The sequence below is a fragment of the Embiotoca jacksoni genome, unplaced genomic scaffold (assembly GCF_022577435.1).
Source record: "Embiotoca jacksoni isolate LCO1_2020_lvr unplaced genomic scaffold, fEmbJac1.0.p SCAF_3, whole genome shotgun sequence".
NCBI classification, from domain to species: Eukaryota; Metazoa; Chordata; class Actinopteri; family Embiotocidae; genus Embiotoca; species Embiotoca jacksoni.
Window position 1 is genome coordinate 6,722,500 of NW_027185381.1, and position 26,584 is coordinate 6,749,083.

Here is a 26,584-nt window from a genome sequence, read left to right on the forward strand (position 1 = left end):
ACAGTGTTTTACATCTCATCCTGGGAGCTTTTTACATATCAAACATTGGTTATTCATGTAAATTAGGGCATCAGTCAGGGCTGCTCTACACTTTGGCTGAGCTTTCCCTTCAAGCGATTCCAGCCTCGCATGACTCAACATAAAACTACATTTAGCAAACCTCAACAACCTATTTAACCATTTAGTAGACTCTCTTACGCAAAATGTTCTAAAATAAAGTCATGCATCATTAAAAAAAAAACACGAGTGCTGAGTAGTTTTGATGTTGCCTGTCTGGTCTATACACACCAATTTCTTAGAAAAAAAAAAAAAAATCGAACAAATTAATTCAATATACGGCCCAGCCCTACATCAAGCAAAAATACATTTTAAAGTAATTCAAAGGCACTCCAAGTGTTAACGACAGTAAATGCATGCTTTGCTGTCATGTGAAAATGAAAGGTAATTTTATTACTCAATTACCTAATTTCACAAGTCCAAAAGAAAAAGAAGAAAAAAAAAATACTAATTTGAAAATATTCTCATGAAACCATCACATTTTTTCAATCATCCACCCATCCTGCTTCACTCCTCCATAATAGTGTTTTCCTATTAGCTGACCCCACTTTGGTCCCAGCAAAACACTGTGTCAGGAATGTTGCCAAATTAAAGACTTACTCTTCCCTGGAAACTCAGATCCATTGCAACTCTTTTTTTGAATTTATTACCCTGTGGTTTGGTTTTCCTTCTTTCTTCATCTTTGCTTTACGGATGTTTTATACGTCCCTGGGGACAAATAGCCGCTGCCTTTGCACCAACTAACAGACATCCAAATAAACTTGAACTTGAAAAACACTGACCCCTGAGCATGTGGCCAACATGCTCGACACACGTCGCTGCCACTCCGCATGTCTGACTCTGACTCTCTGTCAAAGAGATCAGTCAGGATGTTAAAGGGGAACCCTGGCATGCTCTCCACAGTCATAACATCCCCGCTGTGCTGTTGACAGGAGTCTCCGGCACACTTCGGACATTGTTTTGTCAGCGACTCAACAAGCATATCCGACTAATCGTTGCAATTTGTCGCAAGGTAAATCAGAACAGTGTGGTGGATGTTTGAGCAGTCCTCACTGTGTACGCTGCCGAGTGTGTGTGCGTGCGTGCGTATAGTTTATGTATATACAAGTAAAAGATGAGACGTATAGAGATTGATAAATATGCTAATGATATTTGCTGATTTTTTAACTCGCATATCATAACTGGAGCACTAAAAATTCAACCGTGAATCTCTGTGTAACTCATATATTTGTGTGTGTGTGTGTGTGTGTGTGTGTGTGTGTGTGTGTGTTTGTGTGTTTGTGTGAGGTCTGCACTTAGTGTCAAGGAGGAACCCGAAAACTGCACAACATTATGAACTTGTGAACACTGTGTGGCATGTTAAGCAGTGCCAGAAGATGCTTTTCCATGTGTCTCTTTGTGCTGTGGACACATAAAAGAGTTCCCAGCAGTCAAAACCCACAGACCAGGCTTATTAGTGCATGTTGTATACATAAAATGTTATATATATATATATATATATATATATAAAAACTTGACAGATGCATTTATTTTAGAACTTTGAAGCTTAAGAAGTTACAAACAAAACACATAGGCAAATAACACAATATAATACCCTGCTATACATTCCTAAAAAGCAGTTCAAATTATCTCCACTTCAACCAGTCCTTCTGCCACCCAATGAGAACTTTTACTTTTTATTCTTCGTGTACATTGTTCTGATCAAACAGAAGTGAGGTTATAAAAATACAATGAACTTCGATTAGATTAAGAAAAACAGGACCAGACTTTAAGATGCACCAAAACTGTGGTCTATTAATGGTCTGAGGCAGTTTTACTCCTACAATCTGACTAGAATACAGCTGCTGAAACCAGAGGCTGTTTACTTGAACTCTACTTTCAGAGAAAAAGAGCTGCCACTGAGGAAACTCATCTGCTGTCAAATGTGCAATTAGAAAAGTAAAGTGCAAGTAAGGATCTAATTTAGTGAGATCTGACCTCTAACAAATGTCCATTGGCGACAAGAAAAAGTTTTGCTCAGCAGAACAAAAACATTTGACCTCAAAATTAAGGAACAAAAAGTTGTTGCCAAGCAGGTCATGAGTATCAGAATTAAAATGATCTTTTAAAACCCCTGCTGACGTGTCTGACATGTTTCTAAAATACTGTAAACGATGCAGGTGATATTGGCACAATGACAGGGACTCGTTGTTCTTGGTGGGAAAAGCACGCCCACGCAACAGCACGCCAGCACAAGAGCTCTGAAAATAGCCTGTACACAAACAGTACTTTGTGGAAGTACTGGATGGTCGGACGGCTCTCTGGGACCTGAAGCACCTCTTCACTTCCGTTGTCACCACAAGCTGTGCTCGGACGCAGAGAGTCCTCAGCACTCTAAAAGGCTTTTTGTAAAACCCACATGTGGGAGGTGAATTCTGGCAGTTAGAATCACATTTTCACACAGTGTTCAAAAAAATATAGAGCAGAGGGAAAACTCAAATGGATGCTACGTGTTTTTTTTAAAGGTCACTAAGTTTGTGGAGTTTTCAGAATCTCTGGTGGGCACGTGATGGAATAACAAAATGGAATTTAGAATTTGGAGAATTTAGGGAGAATAAACAGGTCCTGTGTAAAGCCCTGTGCCCATTCCTCATTTTTATTATCCTTTAAAGTATTTAGAGTATTGCACTTCAGCATGAAGTCAGCAACACAAATAGGACTGTGTGTTTTCACTCAGACATGTTAATGTGACATTTTCCACTGGATTTTCAGATGGAAAAATGTAATTATATTTTACAAAAATATTTTTTTCCATACACTTTTCTGTGAACTTTATACTGATGCCTGATTACTAAACTTGAATGTTGTTGAGTCAGTGTTGGTGAACAGGCTGTGATCTGCTGCTCACCTCTAGCAGCTCGGAGACGATGGGCAGCACCTCTGGGTTACAGATGTCGATGGAGTCATCCCTGTAGGTCTTCTTCTTGTAGCGGATGTTTCCCAGGTGGAGGATCGCTGACAGCAAGCAGAAAATCCTGACGGGAAAAAAGGCACTCATTGTTATTACACTGTTATTTTGTTACTTTGCAAGCTGTACGATTAATGAAGGGTTGTTTTGTACTTGGAGGCCCTTGATCAGGACACCTTGCTGGTTTACACTACATGACACTGGATAGTTTCTTTATGAAAACAAACTGAACGAACTGAAAGACAATCATGATATATGTATCTTTAAATACATTGTGCAGTGGATAGAAAATGACAGGGACATTAATTGTTACGTGGCATTTTTAAGAACCATTATTCCTGATTGATGCTTGTTGACTGAAATACAGGGCACTGACCAGGGACTCTAATAATCTCCTAAATAATATAAAGATTTAAAGGAACAGTTTGACATTTTGGTAACATTTTTATATTCTTTCTTGCCAAGAGTAAGATGAGAAGACACAACTGTTAAAAATGAGGCTACAGCTGGCAGCTGCTCAGCTCAGTAAGCTGTTCATTTAACACACTTTGAGCTGTTGACAAGCTGAAACAGCATGTAAGAAATTAATGAATTTAAAATGTCTTGTGGGGGGAACATCACATGAGGACAGTGCTGAGTTTGTTTTAGCCTCCACATGTTATTGTACCAGAAACACTGCTGTGTTGGCAGTATGTTTCCACAAAACTGTGTTGAGATACATTTATGCACACTCATGTCACACTTTAAAAGACCCTGATTCAAACAGACTTTGCGGTCATACTGTTGTGATCTTTTATTCAATAACATTTGTATACTTCATGTAACTAATCTTACTGTTTGCGTGTGGAGGGCAGGAAGCCGACCATCTCCATCGCCAGCTGCAGCCTCTCGAAGTCATGTTTTAGGTCTTCTCCTTCTACTGTGAAGCAGTCCTGCTGGTGTCGGGTGGAAACACACAAAGAAGAAGAGAGGGAGACAGAAAGAGACGCACATCAGGATTATTTCATAAATATACAGCACACCAGTTTCACAAAAAAAATAAAATAATAATAATTAGTGCCTTCAAAGCATTAATATTTATGACTGTCAAATAAATTTGAGAATGTGGGTGTGTCGTGGTGTGATCACATGCTGGTGTACGTCTATAAATGCAACTTTCCGTTCTGCGAGGTCGGAGTTATAGGTCTCCGACTGATTCAGAGATTTTCTTTCCTTTATAACATCTTTTTCAATTGTTGTTGGGTTTGAGGAGAATGAGGTTAAGAGTCAAAGTGAGAGTCAAGCTCCAAATCTTCTTGGACTCATCTGTCAGATTCATAAGTTGAGTCTGCGTCATGTGACGCAGGTTCACAACTCAGATACTCTTCAGGTAAAAAGGTCAATAGGTTACATTACAGTAAAGGCCTCACATTTATTGAGTAGGACCACAATGTAGAAACTACATTAATTAAAGGAGACAATATGCTGTCACGTTAGTCTGACAGATCAGCAAATGGCAGCAATTAACCAATCAAATCACGAATTTCTTTGACAGTAATTAACTGAAGCAGTATGTCCTAATGTCGAGAAAAGATGTCATTTCCAGAGTCTATTTCAGTTCGAGAAATGAAAACTGCCTCTGTTATCTGAGGGAAACCCTGCTAAGTGAACACCAGTACATTCCTGTGTAATCATGAGACACTGATATCATTGGTGAGTTTAAGAATGAGTGAGTGCTGCCATGATTGAGCACTGATGTTAAGCAAAGGAGGGGAGAGCGAGGATGTGCAGGTATACAGTGATTGTGTGTGTGTGTGTGTGTGTGTGTGTGTGTGTGTGTGTGTGTGTGTGTGTGTGTGTGTGTGTGTGTGTGTCTCCTCAGGCCATCCAGTCGGTCAGCATGTCTCTGCTGCTTCAGCGAGCCTCTCTCAGGCTGTAATTAGCACATACCACAGCGAGCGGCCAGCGAGAGAAGACACAGGAGCCCATAATCCACACACTGGATCTGCCTCTTCTACACGTTACCGTTCTACACTCCTCTGCCTCTCCATTGTTTTCCTTTGGCTTATAACTTGTCAGGAGCGGCAGAGCCAACAATCAGCGTATTTCTCCAGCGAACTTCTCCAATTGCAACAAAGAGGTTTTGAGGCTTCTTGAGCTACGGCGAGACCCGGGAAGGGCCAGTTTTCAAATTGCTGGGTATGTTGGAGCTCAGCGCCAAACAGCACAATGTGATACGTTGAAGGAAGTTGAGAAAATAAAGAGATCAATTTTGGCAGTTGCGAGTGAATAGTTTGGTTGAAAAACCAAAACCTTAGCTATTGGTGCTTCGAAAAAACAGAGAAGAACAAGAGATTCTTGAGTGCAGTAAAGTGAAGATTAAGAAACAATCTGTTCTACCTACTTATTTCAAGCAAAGACAGAACTTGAAATTTTCATTTTTATGCCAGTTCCAACACTTCTCGTGCAGACTTACACTGAATTAAGTCAGAATTCGAGCTGATGGTGCACATAGAGCTTTTTAACAGATCACTCAAGGATCCCGTTCATAGTTATGTGCATCCAGTCAAAGCTTTCCTCTTACTTACCATGACTTGGTCATGATTTATGTCATCGAGGGACCCAGCCGGTTTTGTGCCAAAAGCAGCATGCCGCCCCGTTACCAGACATTCCACACAACCAAAAACCATAGACACCCAAACAAGCACAAAATGCAGACCAACAGCCACCGAGGCCCAGAACCAAACACTCGACTGCACACATCAAATGCAAACATCCAGAAAATGTTTGGTCTTTGGGATTTAGTCAAATACTCACAGTTTTTTTTATTCACATTTGTTTACTTTCTATTTTTACTTCCAGATGCTGCATCTGGAACATGTATACACTTGTTACTGTTCAAAGTGCTGGGCGTCTCTATTTACTGCGGCACACATTGACCAATGGTAGAGGTCGGAGGTTAAATAGGCCCACAGGGTTGGTCAGATGCTCAGACAGCTGTCAAAGGCTGCCAAGCTTTCTCTGCATGTGTGTGTGTGTGTGTGTGTGTGTGTGTGTGTATGTGAGAAGACAGTGACATCATCTCCTTGGACAGTGGGGTCACAGACTGATGAGGTCATTGACTGACCCTCGAGAGAGACTGTGTGTCAGCAAACAGTGAGAGCAGATGGTTGTGTGAGGGGAAAAATACAAGGGAGAGCGAGAGGAAAGACATCCAAGTTAAAGGAATAATTCACCAAAGTGGAACATTATAAGAAATGTGTTTTTCTGCTCTTTTCAAAAATAAGATGAAAACCTAAAAACAGTGAGTGTCCTCTGAAACCTTTCACTGAATTAAAGAACAGATTAAAAAAGTGGGAGAGTCAAGAATGAAATACGGTAAGACCATGAGTTGTATTTATACTAACCAACTCTCATGTCAAGTGTTTGCTCGCCGGCAAAGTAACTTAATCTCCCATTAGGCGATACTGAATCCCTCAAACACACACAACAAATCCCACTGACCAAACATTACTCACTTCAGGTGGAGGCTGACAAGACAGGACTCAAAGACCGGTGGAACAGCAAAACACACACACACACACACACACACACACACACACACACACACACACACACACACACACACACACACAAGCACACAAAATGGACCACACACCTAGAGGGAAGTTTCAGGATGTGAAGCCATCACTACTCAAGGTCTTGGAGAATGAACAGTGTGTTGGAAATTATACGTCCTATGAAAAATAGTATGAAAATAATACAACTGTAGCTTGTCTATCGTGTGTCATATTGATTCTTGCCACAAATGCTTGTTCATTATTGGTGAAATGATTCCTTCAGTGTTGCTTCACCTGTTTGAGTGTGTCACATGTTAGCTCACTGTCTGAGTACATGAGTGCTGCCTACACTCCCTGCCTGTCTGCTGCTGTTGAGAGCATCTATTGGTGTCAATATCAGTGTTTTTGCTTTATGCTTGAAATTAAACAGGGTTAATTGAAAGTAATCAACTAAAGGCCCCATCTATATTGTATAATATAAAGATTGTAAAGCCCTTTGAGGCAGATTTTGGATTTGTGTTCAATATTATCATGTGTCAGTGTGCCACTGAACATTTCACTGCAGCCATTTGAAAAACATTTAACCTTAAATAATTCATTTTTGGATCATAACGCTCAAAGCCTGTCACGTTTTCTCCTCCCTCTTCTGCTCTTGAATTTGACAGCATGCTACAGGATGTTGAACTCTCTCACCCTCACAACTACTGCCTACTTTGTCTGTAGTACTTTAGTCCTGCAGTGTGAAGTAATACATTTAAGTAATATATGTAAATGTAGTGGTGAAGGTAAAATCCTGAACCTTCCCTTTAAAGATGGCAATTTTCAGGTTTGACAATATCACCCATTTCCCAGCAGCAAAGCACCCAAAAAGCTAAAGATTAGTTTGAAGGGATTCCTTATTGTTTGAATGGTGTTTGGTTACTCAACACATAACCACATCCCGTCATTTCATAAAAGAAAAGAGGGATGTATGAGCTTCATTTCTTCAAGGAAGAAAATAACTTAAATAAATTCTGCAGTATAATGGTACATACAGTAAATCTCTTGAGGTAAAACAATCAAATAGAGTAGAGTGATTACATTAAGGTATCCCTTTAAACATTTTAGAGGCAGTCCTTCGTAGAGCTCGACCAGTTGAGGTCAGCCCGGGTCGCCTCCATCTTTAGTCCATTTCACTGCAAGCAGGCGGGTGTGGACAGCCAACAGAGAACAAGGCCAAGACTGGCACCAAAAAACCCAGCGGAGCACGACACACCCATAAGCACAGACGCACACAAACAAGTCGTCATCCACATGATACTGACCAGCTCACTCTCATAGTAATTGTCCCAGTGGAGTTTGTGCAATTTCTTTGTCATCTGGAAGCAAGGCAGAGCGGGTTAAGAAAGCTTGAATTACACACAAGGATCTTCAAGATGAGTGAGAGAAATGACACATGGTGTGGATAAAATGACTAAACTTCACACACAAACAGACACACACATCACTGTAGTCGCAATAATCAAATCCATAATGTGACCTCGTCAGAGATGGTTCTGGATACAAGTGGTATGAATATCAGAAACCACACAATCTATTTCAATATTTTATTTTGGTAAAACTAGCAATACAAAAGGATAAAACTAATATAATAGAAAGAAAAACCCTGCATTTTAAATCTCACTACATAAGTACTATTGGTAAAAGGGTTATGCATCATGGAGTAAAAAAAACCCAACTGTAATTACAGTCTTGCTGTTATGTACTATTATGGGATATTGACCTTTTTTTTTTTTTTTTAACTTCATTATATACCGATAGGTAGAAACATGCCATACATGACTTTAACCAGTAAATGAATTGGTAACTACAGCTGTCAAATAACAGTAGCAGGTGAAAAGAAAGTAAAATATTTCCCTGCAGAAGGTAGAAGTAAAATAAAATTGAAGCATTTAAGAATAGTACTGAAAATGGCACTTTAAAATATAATCCTTAAGATTTTCTTAAAAACAAAACCCCTATTTTTATGTCCTATTTGGGTTGCATTGTTTTTTCTGGAATAGCTGTTTAATGTCTTTACACTCAATAAAGTCATTTTAAGCTGTAGTCAACTGTTTCCATGTTGGATTCAATTCGGTAGTGGCTAGTAAATTGGCACACTTACTAATAATCATTTCATGTCACCACCGTAAACTGTTTAGTCAGGCAACAGTAATTTTGGTATTTGTGAAATGTGCCACTGTGCATTGTGGGATTGTTAGTACAAACATTACAATATTTATCTATATCTAATTCCAATGTGGAACTTTTAGAGGGCACTATAGTCTGTAAATGTACACAATAAAATAATGTTATGTACTATATGCTAAATCTGCAGGGATTTTGGAAATGGGTCAGTTCTGACGTGTGAAGGATTACAACGTTAAATCTGTCGTGGAGAACTTCTCCACTTTTTACCAGTGAAAATAACTACAAAAACAGTCGACACGTCATCGGCTGTTCACTCGCCACCGCTGTGGCTTTAAAACAGTGGAAACATAGTTTTGAGCATCACAACCCCCACAAAATGAGTCACTTCACTTTCAAAATTTGACCCATTCTGTCTGATTACATTTGGAAACTCTAGAAGAGCTATAGGATTGAATTATTTGATCCCCTAAAGATAGCATCGGGCTAAACAGGAAGTTAGCAGGCTCACCTTGAGCAGCGTGTATTCATCCGGCCAGCGCGGGAGTGTCAAACCAGACACCAGATTTAAACATGTAATATATGTTAATTTATATTTTAAAGTGCCACACTCCAGTTTGAAGTAGCGGAGTGAATGTATTTTGTTACAATCCACCGCCGAGAGACTGACAGACGCACAGAGAGCAACATCCGTCTCTGTGAGAGGAGAGAGCTAAATATGGATAATCATTTTGTTTGGTGACACCATTTGTGCGAGGAGTGTGTACGCTCAGACAAACACGTGTGCGCGCAGACACGCGACGGCTGGCGCCCTCTGCACGAGAGCGAGCCAGCGCCAAATTGACTCCCGAGTTTTGTAGTTGCCATGGAAACAGAGCTGCATAGTAACAGGCAGCCGCAGGGGGGGGGGTCGGTAGGGGAGGGGGTTGTTGTTGTTGTTGTTGTGGGGATTAAGGGAAAGCAGGAAAAAAAATTGTTACTTCTTTTGGGGAAGGATGGGAGACGACCAAAGACAAAAACATTTTTTGTTACAGTAGGAAGAGGGAATATAAATCCTCACACAGCAGCTACCAACACACACAAATGAGATGTACCGCAAAGGATGCACACATACTCTATGTTTGCTTTTGGCATTTGTACAAACATGTACACATCACACAGCCACAAACAAACACACACACACACACACACACACACACAAATATATGAGATACAGAGATTCACGGTTGAATTTTTGGACCGATGAAATCAACACTTCTGAGCACTGAGTGGTGCTCCAGTTATGATAAGCAAGTTAAAAATCAGCAAATATCATTAGTATCTTTATCAATCTCTATTGAGGGCACCTTATTTTTCAATAATAACTAATCTTTTACTTGTATTTGTGATGGATGTTCACCATTTGTAAAGAGAGAAAGTGGTTGTTTTCATTTCAAATCTACATAAACTTTATAAAGGTTAAAACGTCTCCTTCACATCACATTCTTTGTAGTGCGAGATCAATGAGTTATTTGTACTGCTGCTGCATCATTTGGCCCTGCAACCTGCTACCCTACAGATAACTTTTGATTAATTGACTGAAATCAGTTTATAACTCATGGTAAATTCTTACAATTGACATTGGATGATTAAAGTCATAACAAGCAGTTATAAAATGCATGTCTTTTTGTCACTTTGAGTTTACATCCTTTTTAAAATCCCTGGATCATTGTTTTCTCCACGCCTAATGGGGAATTATTTACATGGTGAGATGTCACCAGTTGACAGGACTCTCAAAGGAAACTTTGCTCTAGGAACGACAATTTTTGAAATCGATCCAATACTGACCGAGAGCGATTCAGCCCGAAGCAGCAAAAGCAGCTGCGGTGTAATACTTTGGGGCAACTGCAACCCATTAATGTACATCCACTAAAACTGTTTGTGGGAAAAGTTTGTTGAGTTAGAGAACAGACTGCACAGCTTAAGGTTATCTAAAAAACGGTTTGTTTTTGTACATTTCCAAATTGTGCTGACAAAAAGCCGTGCAACCCTTTTGAACAGCTTTCACAGACTACTTTTGTTGGATTGTTGGATCGGGACACGCTGGAGTTAGTTAGAGTGATTAGTTATGACCCAGCTGTTGTCCATACACTGCATCTTCAGACCCTCAAGTCTGAAGTGACCATTTTGAAAAGACGACTCTTGACAGAAAGAGAAGAGAAGAAATGAGACACCAAAGCACTTTTTCTTAAAGAATACTCCAGATCCAAGAGTGGAGAGAGCAGCTGGAGACAGACTGGAGGTAATGTTACTGGCTAAAGTTATTGTGATGAGAGACAGAGACTTCTGTTTCAGGTTAGGGTACTTTTCCATAATGTTGTCAGACAATTACGTTAAAAGTCGGAATCTGCCGGTGGCAAAAATAAGCAGTTTTAGTGGACGTGCACTGGCGAGGCCCAGAGTGGAAATAGAGAGGCGCAAAGTATTGCACTGCAACTCTCGCTCAGTACTGAAGCAATTTCAAAAATTGTTGTCTCCATTAGTCACTTAGACCGAAAATGATGGGTGAAAAAAAGGGATCAAACTTTCCGTTTAACATTTTGGGACATATTCGTGGGGTTGGCTATTGTCTGACATTGTTTTGCCTCCGGCTGCTGATGCCTGAGTACTGATATAAGTCAGTTTAAAATCAGGACATATTTGATCAAAGAGTCATAATTTCAAACTCTTAAAGTTAATCTAAAAACACCTGATCTCTTCATTACATCGCTTTCATTTTCACATAAACTATATATTTTAACCCTATTTGTGTTTAATTCTATAGATTTGATCTGTTCTTATGCATTTTATTTCTTTTCAATATTTGTATTTATACTTTCCTTTATGTGAAACAGTGCATTTAATTTTCTTGCTGTAAAGCACTTTTAGCTGCATTTCTTGTAAGAAAAGTGCTAAACAAATAAAGTTTATTATTATTAGTCATCTGACAGCTAACTGTAGATTCCTATAAATATCTTCATGTGGGATTTGTTCAGAAATCTGCATATATTTTGCTATTTCCATGTGTGAGAGAGTGTGTTTCATGTGCGGACCTGGTTGAGGTAGTGGTACTCCTCAGGTTTGAGCAGGTGGAAGGCCTTCCTCTCTTCTTCACTGGCTCCGGCCAACAGGTAGTAAAACACATGGTAGTTCCTGTGGACACACACAAGTCAGAGGACATGACTCTACAACACATTGTATTGATTTCTTGGATCCTTTTTAAATTCCCTCTGCGGTGAAGTGAGGACAGCAGCATTCACATCTCCTCTCTAAGCTAAAACAACGCCAGAGGAGGAGACTCCATTCAAAGATTCAGAGAGGTGGAAAACATTCTATCTGCAGCATATTGATGAAACCGAAGCTGCGACATGACACAAATAAGTCACACTTTTGACCCTCGGGGCTCATATTTCAAGTCAAACAAAGCAGTAGTGTGGTGAGCGGGCTGGAGGCAAGGAGTTGTGATTAGCCATAACAAAGGCCGGGTCTCCGGCCAACGCGCTGAGATGTAATTCTATTAGAGCTGGAAACGAACTTCACCTCTCTGCAGCGGGACACTTACTGTTTGATGGAGTGGTGGAAAGTTGTAAAACCCAAGGAGGATATTAAAGAATCCCGAGCTGTAGTTGGTAGAAGGGGGGGAAGGATGATGGTGCCTTTAACTGTTACAGTGGCGAGGCTTGAATCTGAAGAGTAAGTAATTATCCATAAGAGTTGTGGAAGTGCTCCTTTAACGGTAACAAGCCACTAAACATGCCTCTATGACAAGTGTTATTTAATTTCCACTACTTGCGTTGTTAATATACCACTTTGAGTTTGGGAAATGTGACCTCAAGATAACATTTTCTATCATCTCAACTCAAAATTTAAATATTCTGTTAAGATGATAGAGTATTATCACTCCCCCCCCCCCCCCCCCCCCCCCCCGAGATCTATAGACTACATACATGTAGGTAAATAATACATGGAGTCAACATTTACTAGTAATGGACATGAATGAGATACCCAGGTGATAGCAGATACGGTTGCTTGATTAATCCTGTTGTTTTAGGGCAAAGGGGCACTTGTTATTTCCCTCAACACAGCCATTAGCTGCATGAGAACAGAAGTGAAACCAACGCTCTTGACCCCAAAACCATTCTTGCTGACCTGCCACAGGGCTCCACTTATCGCAGTGCTTCTCAGCCTTTTTTTTTTTTTGCCACAGTATTCATTACATGTTCAAAAAAAGGGACGCCACTATCCCATTAACCACTGAGCCATTAGAAAATATCTCAAATGTTTGGTTGCATTAATGTGGCCTTTACTCGAATAGAGCATCACTTTCAGTCAAAAGCCTTGAGTTTGTGTTGCTGAACATATAACTGGTATCCTGGCTGGATTTTCAGTCTTATATTTATGTGCGTCAGTCTTGAAAATCTGAATAACACAGTGAAAAGGAGATCAACACTGTAACAGTGAGTAGAAGCCTTACAAGCAAGCAAATATGGACAAAATTGTTGCACTGAAATTTAAAATCTAAAATCCGATAAGAAAAACTGCTTTGAAAGTGTTGAGTTGTTCATTCAACATGTTGGTAAGCTCAACAAACCAAAACAGACAGTTTGTGTCTTTACAAGAAAACTGCAGATTTTCAATCAATAAAACAGCGAACACACAGCCAATACACTTAGACCTCTTTCTGACTTTACTAATTATCTGTCAAAATACTGAATAATTTAAAAGATGTTATGAGTGAGGATAAAGCAGTGAATTTCAGCACGGAGACCGTTGGACTGTTTTTTTGTGTTTGTTTTGAGAACCAAAGGATTTGGGGGTTGGGCACCAGAAGCTTGCTCGCAATGCATCCTGGCAGGGAAATGCAAAAACCTCAACTTTCTCAGTCAATATACCAAATATATTGTATTCAGACAACATTAACCTTCAACACTGAGTGAAGATCCACATACAAATTCCTGAATTTTCCCTTTTAAGCTCAACAGGATCCCTGGGAAGCTCAGCCCATTGTCTCCCATGTGTCTTTTTTTTCCTACACTGGGGTCGTACAGAGGCAACCTGTCATGGAACCGGATTTAAGATTTAAGATAGTTTGCAGTTTATCATCAGCCTGCCTGCTCCCCCACCTTCATGCTTCGAATACTGAGCCGTCTGGGAGGTCCTGTCTTTAGTTTCTACGCTATCAATATGGCCGCCAGGGCCTGTCATCGGGATGAAACAGAAACCACGGGCCAATCAGGGTTAGAGGGATTAGATGACCGGTGGTGGGTTTTCCAAAATTTGTTTTCCTTCCCTCACAAAGCCATTATGCTGGTAGCATCGGGGACTTTTTTTTTTTTTTTACTGTCACCTGGGAGTGAGGAGCGATATGGGGACAGATAGGGAGTGTCTAAGAGAGGAAAAATGACTTTGGAGGATGTGGGTGCAGGTGGACATTCCTGCATCTGTACATACATGCTCACGTAAATGATAAGTGATTTAAACATAGTGTGTTTTACATGCGAGTGTGTCGCCTGTGTGTGAAAAGAAGAAACAATAAGTTAAAATAGACAAGACAGAGAGTGTTGTCGTTACGCTGAACGGGAAAATAATCAAATAATCAATCTCAAAATTAGTAGATTTTTTCCAGTTTCCAAAATTGTTCTAAAATGTGTAACTAGGCAAAGTATTAAAAGACATTCATTGAATTCTGGGTCCATAAATACATAAACTCAGAGAGAAGCCTAATACTTAAGGAGAGGGCAAAGGCCTGCTTCAGATGGACACCCGATATATCCTCCGTCTACAGAGGAAATGGAGGCGATGTCAGTATTGAGTTTCTTAGACAAAGAACATGCGAGAGCAGAGATATGGATTTAACATCTTATCTCTCAGACAACTAGGAATATGTCAGTCAGTATTTCAGGTTTCTTATTTAGATTATTTATGGCTGCACCACGTCACCTAGTTACTTAAGGTTCATTGTTTTCATCTTTGAGATATTTTTACAGAGGAAAAATTTAATTCTGTAAAGGAGAGAACTATTTTTACGTAGATTTTATGTCACGCATCCAGAAGTTGCTTCCTGTTGCAACAAGATGCTGTTCAAAATCAATAGTGTGAGCACATTTCAAAAAGTTGGTAAGTCCTGTAAATGAAGTGCTGCTGATGTATTAGAGTCAAGGCAAGTGAGTACAAAATCTAACATTCAGAGAAGCCTGGGACAAGATGATAACATGTCAACATGTTGGAGGTGTGTTAACTTAATGGTAAATGGTCTGCGCTTATATAGCGCCTTCTTACCTTAAAGGTTTTTTTCACCATACTTTCCAATTTTTGGCTCCCATTTAGCCATACATTACACACACTCACAGTGATGCCGACAGAGTTGCCATGCCACATTGGGTTTAATGTCTCACCCAAGGACGCTTTGGCATGTTGATAGGATGAATTGACCAGTACCCAGTCAAATGTATTCAGAGCTTTCTCCACTTATTCTTAATCAGCCCTGATGCAAAAAAAAACAAATCCCCAAATGGTATATTAGCTCCAAACGCTGCTGTCTGCTCTGTGTCGGACTATTTCTGTATGTGAATCCTCCTGTTGTCTCCACTCACCTCTCGTTGTGTTCCTGGTACACCAGACGGGATTTCTCCAGCAGGTACTTCTCCACATATGCTCTGGAAATAAACATAAATACAGACACAGAAGGTCAAAAAAGTCATTTCAGATAAAAGCTACTGATGCTGTGATAAGAAATCAGCTGATATTAAAGCATAAATCCACAATCTTTCAACAGCCAGAGGCTTGTACAGACACAGAAACAGCTTTTGGTTGCTGTACTCAGGATAATAACAACAGATTTATCAATAATTTGTGAAATGGGACTATTATTCATTTTCAGGGTAATTTAGAGGCTGAATTTTGTTTCAATTCTCTAGACAAGAAAACAAAGTATTGCAAATATTTGTTGTAAGATTACAGTGCAGACCAATACATGCTTCATTATATTTTACTATTTACACACTGTTTGACAAAATGTCATTACACAAACAGTTCAAAAAGATTTTAACTAAAATATACAAAGAAAATGTTGATGTATTTTCAACGAAGGCATCCACCTGCTGTTGATTCACACTCATTGTTTTAAACAGAGCACAATATGCATCAAAGTGCGACCTGCAAGGAACACACTGTCTTCCCGTTTTGTCCTTTGCAATACAGCTGAGTCAACGTGCTTAAACATCACTCAAGAGTCCACTGACTGCTTTCTTTGGTCATAGTTATTTTCCTTTCTCCTTAAAAATCCTTGTGCTATGTTTTCCTTCCGTTTCGCAAACAAATTATTTTTTTCTTGCCACATGACTTGCATAAGGGTTGATGTCAAAGTAAAAGAGGGCAAAAAACTATTTTAATTTACATTCAGCAGTCAAATAATGGTGGAGCAATAGAGATCCTCAACTTCATAACAGCTCTGCTGTTACATACCAGCTGACACAATTACTACTATCAGCTGAAAAGAGGAGTGTCGTTCAACAACAGTTCATTAACACAACAAATTACCACTAACACAGTAGTTTATGGTGAGTTTATTTCCACTACCCATATTTCATCATATTTATGTATAATGTATTAAAATAAGTGAATAATAAACAGAATCCATGGTGCCAACAAATCAGATATGAATAAATGTATTGTTATAACGATCACGGCATGACATTACTCACCCATTAAAACATTTAAAAAGGATTCGTATGTATTCAGAAAGGATTAAATCATTATGCATTTGAGATTATGTTTCCACTGGATGCAGCACAATGTGTTGACAATGTCAGTGTCGGTGTGTGTGTCTGTGGATCTGTGAATTGAATCAGTTTGTATACACATGTTTTTTATGTGTCTCACCCCCTGACGGTGCCACTCTCCTGGTAGTTGACCTGGATGAACTTGCCAAAGCGGCTGGAGTTGTTGTTGTGGGCTGTCTTCGCGTTCCCGAAGGCCTGAAGAGAAAACGGAGAGCGTTACAGATCAGCGTGGGACAGGTGATGATTGCCAGGCACAAGAGTGTGTTGTTCTCCTCTCATTCATCACGCATGCAAAATAAAAACACAGACATCCTTTAAAGCTGCAGCAAACTACAGTTTGATATTCTGCTCACATTTGCAGCAGAAGGATAAACTGTTTAACAACAAGTTTTCAAGTAGAAGTCTGCAGGTTCTTAAAAACACCATTAGAAAACTGTATTATGGGAACTAAATTCTACCAAAGTGAAAAAATGTGTTCGGAGCTACCAATCACGGCACTGTAACAGGGGTCACGAGACGCAGGAAGGAGCCCGATAGAGGCACGCGTGCACACACACACACACACACACACACACACACACACACACACACACACACACACACACACACACACACACACAGTAAAACTCACACTCAGACATGTCAACTGTGCACTAAACTGCCAAATTCCTGCGAACGCAAACAGTGCCAAGCTGGAAACAGACACGGACACTATTTGTGTGAGTCTCAGGGCATTTCTGCTAACACGCACACACACGCACACGCACACACACACACACACACACACACACACACACACACACACACACACACACACACACACACACACAGGGGCCCATCATTAGAGGCCCCTGGAGGTTCTCATAGAGAGGAGAGGAGAGGAGAGGAGAGGAGAGGAGAGGAGAGGAGAGGAGAGGAGAGGAGAGGAGAGGAGAGGAGAGGAGAGGAGAGGAGAGACATGAAAGGAAAATGAAGGCTTTAAGTAGGAAGAAAGATGCTAAATAGGACAGAAAATGGTGAGGAGAATCAATGGAGGTTAGAGGAGGGAAGAAGGGATGATCATCTATGACAGAAGACACGATGAAAGGAATGAAAAAGGAGTGAAGCAAAAAGGAAAAGAAGACAATACAAAAGATGAAAAGAGAGGAAATGAGGACAGAGTAAAATATCAAAAGCAAACAGAAATGAGATTAGGAAAGGGACATGATAGAACAAGGAGAGGAAGAATAACCGACAGTGAGAAGAAATATAAAGAGGAGGAGAAAAGATGAAAAAGAGATGAAGGTTGGAAAGGGAAGAAAATGAGAGGGATTTTAGGCGAGAGGTGAAATAAGTGAAAATAAATAGGGTAAAAGTGCCTCTCATAAACCATTAGAGAGGCAGAAAAACATTTTACAGTTCACAACAGCAGGGGTGAAATTTCAGCCTGATGCAATCAGAATTTTTGAGTTATGATAAATGACTAAATAAGAACCAGCAGAGAGAGGAAGATGAGGAGGAGGAGGAGGATTAGGAGGAGGAGGAGGAGGAAGAGGAGGAGGAGGAGGAAGGCAGAGAGAGAAGTGGGTGTCAGATAATTGATTGTGGCTGCCGGGTGAATACTACAGCTCTGGAATAACACGGTTAATAAAACTAAAAACCCTGCTCCTGATTCAGGCTTTGATCTCTGTGATGATTCATTTGAAAACACCGACTGCCCAAACAAAGCCAACCTGACACACATTCAACGAGCCAATCAGGACAGACCGGACGGAAGAAAGAAAGAAAACAAGACGTTGATGTTTCTCTGCTCTTTTTCTGGTTGTCTCACTCTCTTACTGAACTATTGCTTGTTTCTGCTGCTCGCCCACCCCTTGATTATTTCATTCATCTCTCCAATCATCATCCATCTTTCTTTTCCTCTCCATTACAGCCCTACTGGGACACACTGGCAACCAGAGAGAGGGACATATAGAGACAGAGAAGAAGAGCAGATCTGCTTCAATTCCCTCCATCCAAAATGTAAATCGAAACTGCAATTCACATGATAATGACAGAGCTTTCATCCTCAATTATTCCTGGATATAAGAGCCATTCTGTGGCAAAATATTTCCAGTTTTGAGTCTTAGGGGAAAATCCACTTCCTGAAATGATTGAACCGATCATGAAATGAGCCCAACTCTAATGGAAACTGTCAATGACAATCAAACCAAAGCTGGCAGCAAAACTCTGCTATACTAGAGGAAGATGTACAGCATATACTAGATATCTTCTGTTTGCATGTGTATCATGATCTCATGCTTGCTGCATGCCATGTGTAGGTTGTGTATGTGCTTTGTGTGTGTGTGTGTGTTTGAAAGAGATGAATGGGCAGGGCGGCAGTGTCTGGATGATTTAGTGGTGAACTCTGCTCCACGGTTAACGCCTGCTGTGACCACAGCACTGGAAAATACACACTGTGACTCAGTGATTACTGTGTGTGTGTGTGTGTGTGTGTGTGTGTGTGTGTGTGTGTGTGTGTGTGTGTGTGTGTGTGTGTGTGTGTGTGTGTGTGTGTGTGTGTGTGTGTGCTGAACATATGAGGGAAAACAGAGTGCACAAAACAGTCAGTGGGCAAGCACAAAAACAAAAAAAACAGGAACTTAAAGTAATGATCTTGAAGATTTTCAGATACATAAATTGCTGTTACGTTAACACTGTTTGGATCTCTGGGAAGTAAAGTCCAAAAACACAGCTGCAGTTACTGCTCATTGCCACAAGGGCCGCAACAGAGAACAAAACAGGGGTTTTCGAGATTGTAACTTTTATTTGGTTTATTTTACTGAAAAAACAAAATACAAATATTCATTGCTTGCGTGTCACTCCCCATCCACTGTGCCTCTTCCTTATATTTCCTGTCACATCTCCTGTTTTTGGACAAAACCAAAACAACATATGTTTACATTCAGCAGACAAAGAGCTCCAGCAGCTGCACTAATTATAATGGAAGTAAAGGCAGAAGTCAGATGATGCTGTTACACATCAACAAAGCCAGGATAGGGCAAGTGGCAACCCATCGTGATGTCACCTGAGGACTGTGTCTCGTGTACTGATGGCCTAGTTTAGCTAAAAATCCGTATGTTGCTGTTGAGATGATGATGAGGAGCGATGAGGGAAACTACACAACAGACAGACAGCAAGGCAAGGTAAGTACTTCAAGGGAATTAGTGGGGGGGAAAGATGATAATAGCTCATAATGTCATATAATTATCAGACTCGGATTATATTATGGCATCATGTCGTTTCCTCCTGGTGAGATAGTACGTGTTCTCTGGCCCGGTGCTGGTTCCACGGCCCAGGCTTTGAGAACCACTGGTAAACATTGTACAATCAGTGTAGAGGTTCAAATCAGTTTAAGTACATTTTTAGGTTGGCTTTTGGTCAAATTAAAAATAATGTTTTGGACCAAAACTACTGTATTCATTGGAAATTTAAAAACGCAGATGATGCATGTGAAAAAAAATAACAAAGCACTGATGACGGATGTCATATATAAAAAAAAAAAGAAAACTGTGATTTTGTGTTTGTTCTTTTTGCCTTGAGGAAACATTCAAGAATTAGGAATACTGAGAGGATACGTTTGCTGGTCGCGTACGAGACTGGAGATCAAAAGACTAAATTGTCATTTCAATTCAAAATATAATGTGACTCATCATAAACTGAATTAACCCCAGCCTTCACTGGATAGCCTGTGGTGCCATATGGAGTCCAGAAACCAGCAACTTAAGTGTGTTAAAAACAGCTTTCCACAGTGTCCATTTACACAAATCAAAGATACAGTGCCGGCCATATGTTGGATGTCATGTTGAAGCGAATGTGCTGACCCAAAGGCTTAATCCTGCTGCGGCAGTGTGTGTTTCTGTGTGTGTTTCTGTGTGTGTTTCTATGTGTGTATCCATGTCTAAGTCCTAGCTCCATGCTAACAATATGCTAATGTATGCTTATGTGCTGTGATTGCCCCTTTGGGCTCTTCCACGCTGTCACATTACGTTAGCCAGTTGTTTCCTCCACCGAGAGCCTCAGCCTCAGAGGAAGCGAGCAGTGGTGCAGCTATTTCCGAACACCGATTCAGCGTGTTAAGTGTTGAGAGTAGAGGGACGAGATTGGAGCTAGGACGATAATTAGCATGTCAAGACCTTTGTTAAAGCAGGAGCTAAAATCATCTCAAAAATACTAATGCTGATAACTGGGTGCTCGTTCCCTCTTTTTTTAGGTTCTTTCTTGGTCTTTTTCCCCCCCCGGCACAGCTGATGGTTCACCGTACACTCGCCAAAATCATTAGGTGACCTAGATTATGGAAAACAAGTGGCGACGTGCCAAAACCACTGCTGGGCCGGCTTCCCTTCGCTGGTTTTCTGTTTCAGGGAGTGATGAGTGCTTCAAATGATTGATAATGGCTGCAATGACCAAATGTTCAATTCAACATAGACAGTGAAGTCCCTGTGAATGAATGAATAATGAACAAATGGAGGGAAATCCCTGTTTTCCCTGTAAATAGAAGCCAACTCTGAGTGAGTGTGTGTTTGTTCTTCAAAAAGCCCAAGGAAATTAAGAAATGATGGACCCCGAAGCATAACTGGTTGTTTTTATGGGCTCTTCCTTTGGTGCTAATATGTTCTCCATTCATATCCTGTACTGCATAAAACTATATGGGACATATCTGCCTCACAGTTTTACAAGTTTTTATCCACTTCTAAGCTCATCATCAATGTTGAAGAGCAAACACAAAATCGTGTTACTTTCTAATTACCAATACCTCAACTTGATGCAGGTTTTTATCACTTCTGGTCGTCTAGTCTGGGCTTTGTGGAAGTCCTCCATCTCCACCCTCACACTAGCCTCATGTGTCTTTTATAAATTATAGATAATGATGTCAGTTACACAGTATCAGTATGTTAGATAAAAACATATGTACATTTTAACAAAGATAAAACAACTGCTGTTAGCTCTCAACAAATACAGTCTATAGCTTTGACATTGATATCTTGACATTTTAGCACACAGTACAGGAGTAAATCCACATTTAGTTTATAGAATATGGATTTAAAATGATATTCAGCTGGTAGTGGAAAGGCTGACTTCAGAGGGTGCCATCTCAGATCTGTGTGTAACATGGTAGTAAAACCTGAAAGGGGACTTTGGCTATATTTTCATGGGACAGCCCATAGTTGGTAGGCGAGTGTATGAGCCTGTCGTTGACAAAGAAATCTTTAGTAATTTTGATCAATATATCGGGTTTTTTCTTCATTACACAATGACCAACATTCCCTGACTTTAGCATGTTGGTTGACAGCTTTCCCCATGATATTCACCAGCTGCAAAAACAGTATTGTGATCGGTCAGGGCACTTACAAACAGTAAACCTTTTTTCCCCATTTTGCCGCATGCAAAGTTTGCTCTGATACCAGCAGGTAGGCGGTCGTGTCCGGGCCAATTAACTCTAACAAAGCCAAAGCAGAAACCAGTGCATTAATCCTCTGGGTATCCAGGCTGCAGCGCACCACAGTACAGATGCACCGTCTGGATGCAGTGTGTCAGTTGACCTCACATACACACACATCTTATATGGAAGAACAACATGCAGAAAGATACAGTAAATGCCATCGCAGACACATACAGTCAAGATCACAAGCTCGGTTGGAGACACTAACCCCATTTACTGCTTCATTAAACAACTACATGTCAGGAGTCGACTGCCAAGTTACACTACTGATGTGCATCAGCAACAGACACGAACCTGACAGATACACCAAATTGTGCTTTTGACAGCTCCATCGTTGGTAGAATAGCAATATGGCAACTAAATCCTCAAACAGAAAGCCTATTGAATCCTTTTTCATACAATTAGAGCTTAGTACAAAACCCCTGAAAGCTGTTTCATTTCAACAAATGAGAATCAGTGTAGGAGGAAATATTTCTCCTTTCTCAAATTCAGGAAACATTTTTTTTTATTCAGGAATGTTTCCAGAAGAGTATTTGAGGGATTTTCTGCAAGTGTGTTACAGCCGTGTCCTCTGATCAAAGGCTTCCCCATTCAAAGACGTGTTGGGCTGCTTAACGATGGTTTACAGAGTGGCTCATTTTAGCCCACTGGGCCTTTATTAGCTGCAGCTCCTTAGCTTATGTCTGCCCCACATCCAAACTGCAGTGTGATGAAAATGCAGACAGACGCGTTCACAGAGGGTTGTGGAGGGTAACAGTGCCCTAATCTACCTCATAGGCTGACATCAATATTTCTAGTACATACAGGAGTTATGTTATATCATTATTGTTTGATACAAGTTTGGAATGAAAACATTTTGCTAAATAACACAATGATAAAATATTTGTTTAGATTTTTACCAAAGCTTTGCTGTGTTCTTTGGGAATGCTGAAGAGTTTTTACCTCTTCAGGCCTCTGAAAACTATTAAAATAATCTGAGAACTTCACATTTGCAACCTGTGATGAAACGTCATGCCAAAGCACTGATTTTCATTTTCTTTTCATTGATTTCATCAAAACAGAGGTTATTCCTAATAAACTCCAAAGGATCCCTCCAAAGGGTTAGTGGTCAAAAGGATTCAATGGTTTCAGGCATTTGCCTTCGTTTCAGATAGGTTTTTTTTGCCTTGTTACGCAACATTGGTGAAGAGCATATGTCATAACTTTGGGTCAATCTTATCACCTCCATCCTTTCATTATCAACATTCTGTGCGTCTTGTTGTTAAAAACATGTGGAGCAGCAGTAATGCCTCAAAAACAATCTTTCAGAATGATTTCATGCTGTGTGGATTTCCCAGAGGGCCGTCTGAGTCACCTCACAGACCCAAAGGGTTTTTTACTCCTTCCACATAGAGGCACTTGCAGCTCAGTGAGGTGACATCACATTGCATTCCTCTGCTAGCAGGTGCAGCATGACTTCACATGGTAGGCCACAAAAAAGAGAGAGTGTGTGTGTGTGTGTGTGTGTGTGTGTGTGTGTGTGTGTGTGTGTGTGTGTGTGTGTGTGTGTGTGTGTGTGTGTGTGTGCGTGATTGTGGTTGGGAGTACTTTCTATGCTGGCATTCTTCTTAGGTGTGCAGTCGGGCTTGAAACCACACACACACACACACACACACACACACAGAAGAGCAGGTGGTTGTCAAGAGCTCTGTCTCAGAGCAGCAAGCTGAAACATTCATAGGATGTGACAAATGACAAGGATGTGACAAATGACAAGATTGTGCCAGTGTGTGTGTTTTGCATTCAGGTCGAGTACTCTCCCTCCTAAATGTGTTTGAGACCTGTTCCAACATTGACTTTGTCAAATACTATCATGTGCACCTGGACGTTCACAAGTCCTGGACTGAATGCTGTTGTCATAGGCAGCTTACCAGCCTATGACGTGTGCGTGTGTGTGTGTGTGTGTGTGTGTGTGTTTGACTCGGACAGTAAATAAGTGTCATTGTTCAGCTACATTTGCAAAAAAACACACAGAGACACAATAAACTCTCAACTACTGCAAGAAACAAAGTATGACAACTCACCCACACCTCTTTGACAAAATGTGAATGTACAATAAGAGGCTGTGGATCTCTAAAACAACAAGGACTCTGAATAAGGTGGGCCAAAGTAATAAAGTTGGGTCAATCACATCTCTCTTCATCTGCATCTCGTCTTCATGAAATACTTTTATCCTTCTCTGTATGTGTCACTCCCGCCCTCCTTTCACTTCTTCCAGTCTGTTTCTCTCCTTTACATCAGACACATGGGAAGAGCCCTCATTTCAAGGGAAAAAGGATGGAAGGGAGGGAAAAGGAGGTGAGGATGGAGGAGGAGGAGTGCAGTTACGTAATCCTGATGGGTCACACAGCAAAGAAGGGGCCTCTTCATAACAGCCAGCATGTGTAGAAGGGAGGTGAGGTAGTTTGGGCGACAGAGAAGAAATTCAATATAGTATTTGGATATGGCCTGAAAATATGCACATGTTCCAGCAGCGCACACACACACACACACACACACACACACACACACACACACACACACACACACACACACACCATCCAGGCATGTATAAAAGACAATTATCCTATTTCATGTTCATTTACTATTGACCTCATGTCAGCAAAGTCACTCAAACAACTGCAAAATGATTCATAATTATTCTTTCCTCCTTCCCTTTAATGGACTTTGATTCAAAATATAACGTGATTAAAAATACACCGTATGTGAAGCATCATCACATCCATTATATCATTTTTATCACCGCAAGAGTTGACCCATTTTGGTTTCAGCTTTCTGCATATCTGAATTCATCGTGGCTCTCCACACGCACACGCACACACACACACACACACACACACACACACTCATGATTCTGCACTGTATAGATGCAATGCAAAGCAGAGCCCCAAAGGACCACAACTAAATACTAGTATGTCTTTAATGCTTAACCTTATGTCCTATTTATCCTTTACAAAAATGTTTTAAAGTTGAAAAAAAAAAAAAATTTGCAAACAAATCAGAATAAACATACTGTATATCTTTTGTGTATTTAATCTGAATTGTCATTATTAAAAGAAAGAAATGTGTATTTTACAGTGACAGCACTCCTTCCATTAGTTTCCTCCAGAGGAAGTGAACTTTTGTTTGCATTGTAATTTGACTGGTAAGATTCCAACTGCCACTCATCAGCTGACATCAACTAACGTGACTCGTATGCACATTCCTCGGTGTAATTATTTTAATCATGTCATTATACAAGCAGTGTTGAGTTTGTAAGACTATCAAACTTGGCTGTTCATTTTAACAACTCAAGTCTTTTGCTGTCAACGCAACAAAGACACAGCTAACGCTAACTAAACCACCTCTTTTTAATTATGCAATACGGACACAGCGTTGAGCTCTGCAGGAGCTGTCGGTGATGCAACAGGTGCTGAAATAACTTGAATGAAAAGCAACACCCAACAGGAATCATTGAGTGTGTTTATACGTACATGAGTAACCTGGGCAGGGTCAGGTTTTGTAAGTATCCTGCTCTTATGTTTGCTCATGTAAACATGATATCCATCTGCAGTTCTGTGAGAGAAACCGGGATACTGTTGCATCGTATCCAGGTCTCTGAATGCGGCCGACCTGCTCAGGTAATGTTCAACTCAAGTAACGTAACACCAACAACGGCAGCAGCGAAAGTGAGTAGAGTTCAATGCATCAGATGGGTAAAAGTACTGAAAAGCAGACTTATTCAAGATGGTGGCAGAGTGGTGACAGGAAGATGGTTTCACAACAAACACTGTAGAACAAGTCAGTCATTTCATTTTAAAATGGCAGTTTTTTAGAACATTGGTCCAATTTGATTGTTTATTCATAATTTATGATTTTAGAGGCCTTTTTTAACAAACATGATTTCCCAAAAGCCCTGCAGCTGGATGGAAGAGGCAAGTTAATGAGTGAGTTAAAGGGTTGCAGTGAGCTCAGAGATGTCTGTGAACACAGCAGGACAAAGAGAAGTGGATGATCAACAGAGATATGACTTCAGAGAAGCATGTTGGTGAGTTTTGTGGCTGAAACCATATTACGATGACGTAACTGCACTGCTGCAATTCTAGTGCTCAGAAAGTGATCACTTTAACGTCACAATGGTGGTGGGGGTGGGGGATTTTGTATCATTGTAAGGTACAGGGTATGATAAGCTGCCTTCAATAAGTTGACCTGGTGTCTCCTAGCAACCCTGGCTCTTAAAGGTCAGTGAACTGCTGCTGTGGAAATGCCCAAAATCATGCAAATCCAGTGTTATTCTACTTTGAAAAATGGCTGCAGCATCATCATAGTGAACAATCCCTTACATAAAATGAGAGAAGAATTCAATCTTCACTTTGACTTGGACATTTTTTTTGACTCCATTCGACAGTAAACATTAGAGACAGACCAGGAAAATGAGGAGAGATTTAGAGCGATGACATGCAGCGAAGCTCCCCAACTGGATGTGGTTATGTGGCTTGAGTCCCAGACCAAAGGCCATTAGGACGCTCAGCTGAATCTAATCCTAACACCTTAGAAACATTCAGCCAACACCCAAATCCAAAAACTCTCACAGTGA

At 40.5% G+C, this 26,584-nt stretch overlaps 1 protein-coding gene across 13 annotated transcripts in view; it reads right to left on the reverse strand.

Annotated features, from left to right (window-relative positions):
• LOC138205723 (unconventional myosin-IXAa-like) overlaps positions 1-26,584 on the reverse strand; it is a 133,498-nt gene that overhangs the window by 50,228 nt on the left and 56,686 nt on the right. For 7 of the 13 annotated variants that reach the window (XM_069161909.1, XM_069161902.1, XM_069161903.1 and 4 more), the window contains exons 3-8: positions 16,609-16,703; positions 15,321-15,383; positions 11,781-11,880; positions 7,848-7,901; positions 3,839-3,939; positions 2,945-3,071 (exon numbers count right to left, since the gene is read on the reverse strand). In XM_069161909.1, the coding sequence (XP_069018010.1) occupies positions 2,945-3,071; positions 3,839-3,939; positions 7,848-7,901; positions 11,781-11,880; positions 15,321-15,383; positions 16,609-16,703 (540 nt within the window). The remainder of the gene's footprint in view (positions 1-2,944; positions 3,072-3,838; positions 3,940-7,847; positions 7,902-11,780; positions 11,881-15,320; positions 15,384-16,608; positions 16,704-26,584) is intronic. The other 6 variants (XM_069161911.1, XM_069161910.1, XM_069161912.1 and 3 more) reach the window with 3 other exon arrangements.